At 47.6% G+C, this 12,881-nt stretch overlaps 1 protein-coding gene across 1 annotated transcript in view; it reads right to left on the reverse strand.

The window, feature by feature from the left end:
• LOC105896229 (CHM Rab escort protein) overlaps positions 1 to 12,881 on the reverse strand; it is a 34,519-nt gene that overhangs the window by 10,340 nt on the left and 11,298 nt on the right. The window contains 5 exon segments of the mRNA XM_042708395.1: positions 814 to 910; positions 2,640 to 2,686; positions 3,581 to 3,600; positions 4,497 to 4,598; positions 8,416 to 8,493. Coding sequence (XP_042564329.1) covers positions 814 to 910; positions 2,640 to 2,686; positions 3,581 to 3,600; positions 4,497 to 4,598; positions 8,416 to 8,493 — 344 coding nt within the window.

Consider the following 12,881-nt stretch of genomic DNA (forward strand, 5'->3'; position numbering starts at 1 on the left):
AAATGCAGATTCAACACTTTGCACGCAGAATTACAAGTGTACAGATTTACAAATGACATTTCATGACAAATGCACAAGCAAAGATATATATTTACAAATATACATTCATTTGTACAAATCATAGTACGTTTGTTCAAATGAGAAGTCACAAGTAAGGAGGTCTGTGTTTGTGGATAGAAAAACACATTTGTAAATCGTTGAATATTTGTGGATCATGGAACATGCATTTACAAATAATTTTACGGCATTATTCTCTCCATAAATATTTTCTTGATTATTTGTCATGGTCAACTTGCCTATGTTCATCATCTATATAAACTCATATATTTCATGAATAGACCATTTTAGATTTGAGGAGAATCCCATCTCCTTAAAATTTTGACCATTCCTACCAAGATGAACCATCAGTGAGGAAAGGAACAATGTGTATAAAACCATATCATGGTTTGATGAGGATGGAAAAGCAATTGTGATTCAAGTCATTGATGTTACAAGCTAAAAGTAAGTGTGACTCGACCCTTACCTTAAATGGACTCAGTGATCATTTGTTTGCGAGAGAGCTCTTTCTCAAACTCTGTCTAGGTCAAGAAGCAGCCCTCAAGAAGTCCAGTAAGTTTAACTTAGCCCTAAAGTCAGCCTAGCCATGCACCAGAAGATAGAATAGATTCTGTGAAGGACTCTATCGATCACATTAAAAGGTAATCAACCCACTACATCCGATCGTCAACGATGCATAGGATGTCATGTTGTAGTGAATAAATAAAGAACACGGAGACAGCAGATTTGTTCCCCAAAACAGAAAGGAGGACTTACAGGTACCAGGCATACAGGTCATGAAGAAGCAGGCCAGCTCTACCACGTGTACGGCCACGCCAACCGACTCCAGTGGAGGGACAGTCAACAGAGAAAGCTGCATAAAGGACCTCCAATGTTATATATTAGTGGAGAACACCACACACACACACACACACACACACACACACACACACACACACGCACACACACACACACACGCACACAAAAAATAACACATATTCTGCAGGCACTGACAAAAATGGAGACAAGAGTGTGACATTTAATGCAGATACGCAGCACCTTCAAATAGGAAACAGCATGACCAAGCATGAATTCAATGTATAAACAAATGCACGCACGCACGCGCACACACACACACACACACACACACACACACACACACACACACACACACACACACACCACACACACACACACACACACACACACACACACACAGACATACGCACACACAGACACACACACTTTTCTAATGAAGTATGTTGCACAATCCCAAAGCCTATTAGCCCAAGTCTGGATGTAGGCGATGGGATGCCTCTAATCCTGTTACATGAAGCCTGAGGGTGTTTTCATAATGTCCTTTAAGCCGCACTGTAGCTTTCTCCTCAAAACCAAAGGCAAAAAAGGAAAGCACTCCTCACTAATCGGATGGATAGACTTAAGCGGGCCAAAGTCAGTAGAAAAACACAGAAAGAAAGTACGGAGATGGGCCAGAGAAACAGAGGTGGAGGAGGAGGAGGAGGAGATGGAGAGGGGTGGGGTGTTAGAACTCTCTTGCCTCCATCTGTGCATGGCCACACACATGCACGCACACGCACACACACACACACACACACGTACGCACACTGTCATTCCTGCAGAGGGGCGGCTAATTAAAAATAGTCTGAATATTTAATGACGTTTTGTCACGCGGTCATGTAATATTCCATTTCCACACCGTGTCAAGACGCAGATATTAATTTGGGCTCTCTGCGCCTAATGAGCATAAATTACTCCTGCTCCGACCCCCCCCCCCCCTCCAACCCCACCTCTCCCTCCCTCTCCTCCCTCTTTGTGTGAAATATTCACATGGGAATTTTTGAGGGGATACTGACTGATTTGTTCCACCAGAGAGGGCCTGTTCACATGAGCCTCACTGACACATTAGTCCAGTGGATAAATCAGCACAATCCAGTGGACTTCAGACGGACAGCCCTCTTTGACTAAGTGAAAAAACTTGCACTTAAATCAGCCCGACAAGATGATAGCGTGTCAGTTACCAGTGGCTCAAGGCTTCTTGAAAATGAATCCATCGCATTTCAAATGACTTGCATCGCCAGGGCAACATCCTGCTCCTTTTATTAGACTGGTAGCGGCTACATGTTCGTCCCCTGCCACTTTCCCAACAAACAATTGACTTTACAGCGTACAAACTGGCGAGCCCCTTGCGTTGAAATTACTGTAACGACATCTCAAATCAGTCCTGATGGTTTGTTGTTATATGGGGGTGCCCGGACCCTTGGACACGTCCCAAGAATCTATACAAATGAATGCGACAGGCAACACAGAGCAGGGGCATAAATAAGGAGGGGGGGGGGAGCGAGCGACGTAATGCAAAGCAAGTTGGGCAGCAAAAGTGCATGGTCAGCAGGAGCGGCACGCAGCATTTTGATTGGGGGGGCGGGGGGGGAGAGAGAGAGAGAGAGAGAGAGAGAGAAAGAGGATGAGAGAGATAGGGAGAGAAAGAGGAAGAGAGAGATAGAGAGAGCTTGAGATCAGCAGACACATAGGCCACATCACAGCACATCACAGCAGAGTCCATGGAGAGTGACGAGGAGGCGTACCTGCTGCTCTGAGTCAGAGGACAACAACGAGCCGTCTGTGATGAGCACTGAGCTCTGGATATGTGCCTGTGGAGGGGGAGAGAGAGAGAGGGGGATGGATGGAGAAGCAAAGAGGTAAAGAGAGAGGGGGGAGAGATTGAGATAGAGAGGGATGAAGTTTGACTCTCTTTGTAGCCCACGCTTTTGAATTCTTGGCCACAAGCTATAGAACTCCAGAGTAAAAGGGGAGCGAGACCGAGAAAGGAAGATGGAGAAGAAAGGACCATAGAGACGGGTGGGGGGCCGAACGACAGAGAGGTGAGGGAGAGTGAAAGAGAGATATAACCATTAGGTGACAGGGAGAGAGAGAGACAAGAGAGGGGGACACACAGGAGGCAGGACACAGAAAGACGGAACCTTCCAGACACAGCATGGGAGGCCCAGTCCCATCCTAAGGCAGCTCTGCTCTCCAGGCTGAGTGGGGAGGTGGTGGAGACGTTTAAAGCACGGGTTATTGATGTTCTCCACTCATTCAAACTTTATTTGAAGGTTGTGCCAAGAATCCAATAAATAAACCATGTCCTTGACAGGCTTGTGTTACACACCAGAAACTGCTGTCCTAGTAATAAATCGCTACTGTTAACTCCACACACAATGTATTTTCTAAATTCATATAGCCACACGCCAGTTAAATGTGCTGCACAGCAGGCCGTTGGAACAAGGCCCAGTGAGTATTACAGATTTACTTTTTTTTATCCTAATGTTATTTCTTTCAGCCTTTCATTTTTCCCCTTCTTTCTTTATTCCCTTCTTTTTCTTTCTTTTCTCTTTTTCAGTCTTTCTATGCATATATCGATCAGATTGTTACCGTTACTGAGTGTTATGGCTTTTATTCAACGGCAACCTCATCCGAGCACCAAATACTTCATCTCTTGTGAGTTTTAGGACTGTCACATCTCCACCCCGACGGTGAACTTCACGTCTCCGATCCTCCTCTTGCCCTCGTCTGTATTCTGACCCGCCCCGGCCTGGCAGTCACTCTCTCCCCAGTCTGCCCGTAAACCCATCCGTCACACTCTAACTGGGGTCAGCGCCGCAAATGTCAAGGTCTGCATCGACAGGGCTGAGGGTGGCTGAACCAGAGAGAAAGAGTGAGAGAGCAGGAGGGAGAGGGAGAGATGAAGAGATGGAGGGGTAGAGAGATGAAGGGGTAGAGAGAGAGAGAGAGAGAGAGAGAGAGAGAGAGAGAAAGAGAGAGAGAGAGAGAGAGAGAGAGGGCACCTGACAGCCACGGGGGCCGTCACCGCTGTCGCATCAGCGCTGGACGTCAGCTTGTCACTGCAGCCTGGCATACCGACGCCCTCTCTCACGCCCACAGATGACACCGAAGCCGGCCACTGGACCAGCAGCTCAATCACTCACTCTGCCAAAGGAGTGCAGTTTCCCACGCTGCTCACACTATGAGCTCTGGTCTATCTGTTTCTGCTGTAGCTTCATTTCATTTAGTTGGTTTCCGATCACATCATTGTGAGAGTAACGAACACTTCCTCCATTATGGTGGGCAATGTTCTGTTTTTCACAACACTTTAATGGTCCATTATGTCAACTATCTGTAGCTAATAAAAATCTTACAAAATGTATAATGATCAACTCTCAACAGCCAGTAGACTGAACTAAGCCTAACCACAACCTTACCCCAACTCCAAATCTAAGGACATCAGTATGCCTGTTTGAGAACAACAGTATGTTAAAACATACCCAGAAAATAGTTTGTGATGGCTGATAAAAGTAATTTTCCTTAGAAAGTTAATTACCTGGGACAGACATTTATAAAACCCCGTCTTCCACCCGCAGCCATGGAGCGGTCGAATCACTCACCTGTCGCCTGTGCTCTTCCACCTCTCCCTCGCGTATCCATCCTCCACCACGAAATGACTGCAGCTGATTTGCTGCCCTTCGGTGTCAATCACAGCTCTGCACCTGCGAGGAGTGAGGAAGAGAGGGGAGAGGAGAGTGAGGTGTGGGGGTAGCAGGCAGAGCGGCCGCGCGTGACATGACCTTGTGAACGGTCCTCAGCTGTCTCACGCTCAGGGTGGATCAAACACAACAGAGCACCGAACGCGGCCCTTAAATCAACACAAGAGGCGAGAGCATATTTCCTCCAGATCCCTCAAGCCCCCCCCCCCGCAAAAAAAAAGAAGTACCTGTCCAGCTGTGTCAGCTGCGAGAGAGCAGGTGACAGTCTGGGAGTTTGGCAAAAGGGTTCAGCTGCCTTTCTCTCCCCCCTGGGTGCACACAAGGGTGACCTTCTCAGGTACCACAAAAAAAGAAGAAGAGGACAAAAGAGAAGAAGAAGAAGAAGAAAAAAAGGGGGGGGAATGGTGGAGAAAATCTGTCTGCATGTTATGTCAAGAGTTATAAATGTGCTTTATAGGGCTCATTATCCAAACTAATGGAGTTGGGGGTGACATCCTTGAAATGGACTTTCACAACACAATAAAGGAGTGGGGGTGGCGGTGATGGGGGGGGGGGGGGTGGGGGCCCACCATGAGCGCCGAGGCTGCCGACACTCCGCCCTTCCCCTCTGATCCGGCACCAGGGCCTTCCACAGTCCTACTCAACCTCGCCGCAATCGACAGCGGAACGGACTGTTTATGCAAATGAAGATTTATTTACTGTGAGGGGGGCCAGGCAGGGGAAGCTGACGTCTGCAATCAATCCCGCGCCAATGGAGTGGGATGGGACAGGCACACACAGACATACACACACAGACACACACAGACACACACACACACACACACACACACACCACACAACCCTGACAGCTAGAGGCGAGTGAGAATCTTAGACAAACTTACACAAAGGATTATAAAACTTACTAGACAGTAACTTTTTAAAACCAGCACATAACAGCAAAGGTCTTTCTATTTCAATTAGACAATTAGTTTAGTTTAAATTAGTTCAAAGATTCAAATGTGTTGGATGGCAACATTTTAATTACTTAAATATTCTATGTACTTGTATCCATCTCTATCAAATACTGTCTTATAATTTATAAACAGATTCTGCAATGAGATTCTTGTGGTGTAGTAACGTTTGCATGTCCATAAACACTTTTTAGCTTGAAGTGAGTTCTTCAGCATAGCAAATGTTTATCCTCTTTTCTTTCAAAGATTTCTTCTCTCAGTACTTCTCATGTTTATTGATGTTCATTTACAGTTCCAATTCTGTCTAGTACTTTGTGGTATAATGGTCAACTTTCAAAAACATTCCCCAACAAACGGTCAATTTTCTTAAAACACCAGCTTATATTCAAAGTCTCATACTTGATTAAAAAGATTTTCTCATGAACTTTAACAGAATTTAAGTTGTTTGATGCATATTTTACTCTGTCCCAAGACAAAAATGGACTCAACTTCCTCTTCCCACAGCAAAGTTCTGGCTGTCAGCATACATAAGCTCCCCAAACACTGATATAGTGCTAATGGACGCTACTCACTGCCACCCAAGGCCGGAGGTGAACTGCACGGACCATAACAACAGTTCATAAACAGTGTTCATAAACCGGGCCAGCAGCTGGACTCTGGGCCAATCAGCATTGCAACCTTGCACCCAAACGACGCGCCGTTTCAAACACTCTTGACTTTTATGCTCTGCTGCGCCAGCGTCCAAAGTTTCCCTGCGCAAGCCGACCGTGACACCAACCAGCGCAAACAGCCGCTCCACAGGGCCACCAGAGCACCACTCGAGACCTTAGTTTAGTCGAGTGATTTATTCACTCCTGAAAGCTTTGACTGGAAAAATAAACCTCGATCGCGACAGATATAGTACCTTGTGTGTAAACTAAATTCATGTGCCTGGGAACATTTGAATCAACACATTTCCTCTTTCGCATTAGCTCTGTTTTGTTCGTGTACAAAAGATCGGGGGGGACTGGAGATTGCACAGCAGCGAAAAAAACTAATCGGCACAGACAAACGGTCGACGAAGCCTGTTGACACAGTGACAGATTGAATGGTGGGACAAATGATTGCGACGCTCGTCGAAGGCGGGCGTCGTGGCAACTGGTCGGGTGGCTGAGACCCACCTCCGTGCGGAGTGGCAGGTGGGCTCCACGGCCCCATAATCCACCACTGCATTATTCATCTCCCTCTACCCTTTTCAGCTTTATGTATGTAATAAGAAGAGACATAGGACGGTAATTTATGACACCGGGGAAATTAAAATCATTGTTCAGCCTGCCAGACACCTTGCCAGCCTCTTTTTTTTTTTTCTTTTCTTTTTTTTTCTTTTCACCTTCGCAAAACTTTTTTTCGTGGATGATGTATGACGGTAGCCTCGAACGACGGCACGCCGTGCGTACGGACTGCAGCGCTTCTCTCCCAAAGTGCTTTATGGACTGCGGGCCAAAGCCGACATATCACCGCCTGGCCCCTCGCCAGCCTCCACCTGACCCTCACGGCGCACGGCACAGCTCGGCTCACAGCTTCAGCCAGCCACTGCTTGGGCCGCGTCCAGGGCCTGGGACTTTGAGGTTTTTCCGCCTTGAAAAGTTGGACAGAAGTGCCTCTGTTCCACTGCTCCACACCTTCCCAGCTCGTTAGCTGTGACGGGGATGCGCTGCTAAAGCTTCGAGATGGTGTTGTTGTTAATTATTTGATTTAAACCAAAAACTAAAACTTTGCAAAAACTAAAAACAGACAAAGCAGTGACCTTGCCCGATTTAGAATCGAAAAATAAAATTGAAAAACAAAAAGGAATCTCTTAACAAGTCCTTGGCCTTCTCTGTTTTGCAAAAAAAAGAGAGGAACCAATTTCCTCGAGAGGAATGTGCTATCAAAGGGAACCGTAGCTAACCAGGACGAGAGAGGCGTCCCAGTAGGCACCATCTCCCCCAGCAGCCCTCCTTCATCAGAGGGAGACCCTGCGCTGCGCAAGGGGCTGGGAACCACAATCTGCGGGCACCTTTTTCTGTGCATTAGCACGTTAACAGTAGCTACCTCCATGCCTTCCACTCCACCTTGCTACTGAAGCGATACCAGCCCCAAGGGTCACCCACCACCAAGATGAAAGAATCTCACTGTATCGCCTCAAAAGAAGAAAGAAGAGGGAGGGAAGAGATGGAGGGAAAAATGGGAAGAGCGAAGAAAAAAAATCTAATCTAACCTAGTTTATGACAACAATCCACCTTTGAAACTCATTAAAGGGCTTTCTGCTCGAGCCCTGACGCGCATTATCAGCACAGATTAATCAGCAGAGACTCGAGATGAACTCTCATTTTTTAAGGAGCTGTAACAGAGGGCTTTTTTGTCTTCAGATGAAAATCAATTAGTGGAGGTAAGGCCACGAGGAAAAAGCCGCATCACTCATCGGCGGCCCGAGTGGCAAGGGCCTGTGATTTGTCTTCCGAGCTCCGCTGCTTCAGGGGGGCTGAGACTCGCGCCCGTCTCCCAGAAAATTAATTTTCTCAGCAGAGATGTGTGCGCCCGAACCCCCGTCTTTTTCCGCCCCTCCCCACCTTTGCTTTCTTCCCCCTTCAGCGCGGTCTTGTTTTGGAGGGCCGGCATACACAAATGTCTTTCCTACAGAGATCGCTCCCCCCTGTGTGCGTTCTCATTGGACAGATGGACTTAAAAAGAGTAACGGGGAAACTAGGACTACTTCTCCTCCCAGTCCTACACCAGCTATAGCTTTGTTCTGAGCGCTTTGTTACGCTTACCGTCTTTCGTTCTGCTGCTTATTGGAATGCGTTTTAGCGTTTAGCCATACAATTTGGACAGATCCTAGGGCCACTCACCTGTTTGTTTCTGTGCCCACGACCAAACACTGGATAGAGTGGCGAAGGCAGTAGGTCCCTCCAAACACGGCACACATCCTGAGTGGACACAAAAACAAAAACACACTCAATCCCCAAATGCTCACATTTGGTTTGCGCACTAGACTCACTGCCCCTAACAGCGTTAATTAAATCTGATAGCTTGACATTAAGGGGTGGGGTGGGGGGAGGGGGTGCACAGTCACACCTTGTCACCCTCTCCCGTCGGGGAAAAAAAAAATTGTGACCCATCTGACACTGTAAAAATGCCACAGCTGTGAAGAGTAAACAGTAGTTTTTTAACCCCCTGCTTCCTTTTGTGTTTCCATGGCGAAAAGGCTTCACCGTTTCCGGGAGATGAGGGGGTAACTGCAGGCTGAGGGACTTCTGGGGCGATGGAGGACAGGGCAAAGTGTGGGGGACTTTGCATGGGAGAGAAATTTGGCACTGGGCATCCTGCCATCACCTTCACCCTGCCACAGAGACAGCTGCATGTGACACTGCTGAAGGTCTCCAGAGCCAACTCCAGATAGCACCTCGCCTCCATCTGCAGCTCATGGAACAGTGTGTGTGTGTGTGTGTGTGTTTGTGTGTGTGTGTGTGTGTGTGTGTGTGTGTGTGTCTGTGTGTGTGTGTCTGTGTGTGTGTGTGTGTGTGTGTGTGTGTGTGTGTGTGTGTCTGTGTGTGTGTGTGTGTGTGTGTCTGTGTGTGTGTGTGTGTGTGTGTGTGTGTGTGTGTCTGTGTTCGCATCACGTATAAAGATTATCACTTATGCGGTCTTATAAAGAAGTGTTGGGTGGCTGTCAAGCCGAGATGAATACATGAGAGATACAGCGAGATCTGGCCTTGCGAGAGGAGATGGCAAGATAAGAGGGAAAGAGTGAAAGAACAGAGAGAGAGAGAGCGCTCGTTCCTTGGCTCCTTTTAGACTCCCACCCTCCTCCTCCTCCTCCCTCCTGCTCCTGTTCTCTTTCTCTTGGAGGAGGTCTACCTGCACATGCCCCTCACAGATTAATTTTGAGACATGGCATCTTAATAAAGCTCAAGAGGGAACAAAAAAAAGCAGCACTGCAGAAAAAAAAAAATAGAAAACTAGAGGCAGTCATGCGGGCCGCTCTCGCCATCCCTGGCACCACAAAACCCCATTGAGACACGCTCCGAGAGAGAGAGAGAGAGAGAGAAAGAGAGAGAGAGAGTCCTTTGATGTCATTAACCCCAACTGACAGACGTTTAAGCTGATATTACTCTAATTAACTCACGGCTGTCTGTGGCAATGATGCTGTCGGTGGCCTGAGAAGCGCACCCCGTCGAAAGCGCAGACGTCCCCTCGCTTTAACCCCTCCAACCCTCCGCCCGCACCCTCTCCACCGCCGTCTCCCGGTTCACCCTACCTTCCCTTGCCCCGGCGACATCACTTGGCGTCCCGGCTAAATTAACAGTTGTGAAAATGCGCTACCCCCGCACGCAGAGGCCTGGCGTTCCTTATGGCCCCTAAATGGCATTTCAGTTCCTATCAAGGCAAGAATCAGGGGACGTGATTTTTTAATACGGTGGCAAAACAATGGGGGCCATTAATAGCCCAACTCCATGACAGCAGCGCTCAGCAATGATTTATGAGTTTGTGTATAATTTGATTATGCTATTAATTCCACTGATTACAGCGGCAGCTAGTGTGGAGAAGGTCACATCCAAAATAAATCTCCAACACAACTCCCCCCCCCCCCCAACCCTGCCAACCACCCCAACCACCATTCTACCCCTCCACCCCCCCGCCCCCCTCCTCTTCACCAACCCAGCATTCTCCCTGCTCCACAAAACAACTGCCTCCAACTAGTTATTTCTGTAATTAAACGGTACTGTAAGAAGAAGCAAAAATAAGCTGCAGGCGCTGCCAGCTCAATCTCAGTCCAGGCTAAAATAAATAGAAAAATCCCTTATAAGGATGGCAGTAGATGTAATGTGTTTTTCTTCTCTTTTTTTATACTTTTCATCATGTCATCAACAGTGTAATAACTGAGTGGACGGGGCAAAATGCCTCCACTGAATCACAGTGCTTGATGTCTTCAAAGCCGCTCCTTTCCTATTGAAAGTGCACTTCATTCAGAACCCCAGATAGCATCGCAGTCTGGAACAGATCCGCCATTGATCTGGATCAACGTCCGTTACCGAACCACTTGCAGAGTGGCCTCCGTGGTTTAAAATCATTACACAACCTCACTGGCCTTTGGGGAAAAAAGGGAGAAGTCGATTCGACTGTCCTGTCGGAGGAAAAGTTTGCGTGGTCAAGGATTTACACAGGGTTTCAGTTCTAACCAATTGCCAATTCATGATCTCTGAAAAAGTTTGTGTTCTGAAACAGTATTACATTACATGTAATATGAGAGAGAGAGAGATTCCTCTCAACGCCCCAGCCAAGTTCCTTAAACAGACCTTTAGTAATCTCTCATGACGGTTAGCTGCTAAGACCCCCAACCTTTGATTAGGCCCTCATATAAAAAAAAACAATAATAGGTTTTAAACCAAGCCAGGTGAGGGCAGAGGCAGTATTTGATCTGAATGTGACTGTGGAATCGCTGCAGAAGGGCCTACAGAGTAGATCCAGGGCAGGCTGCCATGAAAATGGCTGCCTGCTGCCTGCGGGGCGTCCGCGATAAATCCTTCGACCGTCCAGGAGACGCTAAACAAACAAAATTACCGCGCCACGTTCGGCGGACCACTTACCTGTCAAGTTCATCGCCGGCAAATTCGCCCGTAATCTCCGGGAGCTGGGTGGCAGAGTGGGGGGCTAATGGTTGGCCAATAATTAAAAGAAAACAAAGCGTCACGCCGCCTGGCGAGCTCCACTGCAGAAAATTAAATCCTGTTGGATCCGAATAAATTAGATGTTTATTGCTCCCATGAAGTGGTGGAGGGGAGAGAGAGAGAGAGAGAGAGAGATAGAGAGAGAGAGAGAGAGAGAGAGACGATGTGGAGGAAATATGATCTGAGAATGAGTGCCGCAGAAAGACAATCATCATCACTAATTAATGCATTTCCCCGTCCTCTCAATCTGTTTCAGTTTGACTGCTGTCTGATTGAAGCGCTGCAATACGGCATGCAAATCAACGGCTTGTAATGGCCAAAGATACTGGACTATTTTTTTCCAGGAATGTGGGGGTAGGGGGTGGGTGGGCACTAATCAACTGAAACCGGACCTCAACATCCCATCCCAAGCCACATAGGAGCATCAACAAGGAGGTGATGGGGGGGGGGGGGGGGGTTGGCGGTGAAGACGAAAGTCACGGAGCCAGGAGTGCCCAAAGGTTATTTAGAAATTAAAACGAGCCTTTCCCGTCAAAAAACTTGAGGAATAACGCAGGCGAGGACAGCAAAGCATTTCATTAGCAGCGCTGCTCGCTGATCTGTGAATAACCCGGGAGAGAGAGAGCGGCGGTGGCAGCATTATTGAGTTTGCGCCGCCATCTATCCATCCATCAGCTGCGAGCAGGTATCAGTGTGATGGATGGGCCCGCCTCCGCGGCACCTTCCAACCCTCGCACTCCCGCTCACCCTCCCTCCTGCTCCGGACTTTTGTCTCTTCATCCTGGTCCCCCGCTTGTTGTCATCCGCACCTCCCAGGGGGGTATTCCAAGTACGTGGTTTAGTGACAAATCTGGGTTAGTTAACTCGGAGTAAATGGTAAACCTCCTAATAGAAGCCCTATGGGTTTTGTTTTTTGCTGGGAGAATGAAGCCATGGGGCTCTTCTATTAGGAGGTTTACGACTTACTTAACTTAGCGAGGTTTGTCACTAAACCACGTACTTGAAATAACCCCCTGGTGTTTTATTTTGTGCTCGCCACAATCTTCATACGTCTCTTTCTCGCCTTTTCCATCTTCCCCCACGATAGACTGAAAGCGAGACGACAAAATAAACTTTTTTCCTCTTCCTTTGCAGCTGTGTTAGGTTAGCCTGCCATCTTTTCTCCATTCCTCCATCCCCATTAACCATTAACTTAACGTTTCCCCCCCGAATAGAAACAGCCCAATGTCCACACCTGACTCAGTAGACCTACAAGCTTGTAAGCATTACATAGGCACAAAGCTCCTGTGCACTTTGCCCTAAAGAACATTTTGGTCTCACAGAAATGAAAAGAATAATAATTAGAGACTTAGCGTCTGCTTTGTTTTGGTTCTTGGTTAACCCTGCCTGCAGACGGACAGCCTGCAGACGGAACCATGCGTCCGTGGCTTACCATGCTTATCTGCATGTCAGCGAGGGGTGACTGGAAGAAAAAAAAAGATGTGCAAATCAAAATTGCTAATGAACACATCTCCACACGGATGGGCTTTATTAGCATTCAAGAACCAGAAACCAATTAAAACCAATAAGAGCTCTCTTTCAGCGCCGAGGCTAAACATAAAACATAAGCTCTTTCATCAGGGTTCGAGGATTGAGCTGTTTATATC

The sequence above is a fragment of the Clupea harengus genome, chromosome 8, assembly GCF_900700415.2.
Source record: "Clupea harengus chromosome 8, Ch_v2.0.2, whole genome shotgun sequence".
Classification (NCBI taxonomy): Eukaryota; Metazoa; Chordata; class Actinopteri; order Clupeiformes; family Clupeidae; genus Clupea; species Clupea harengus.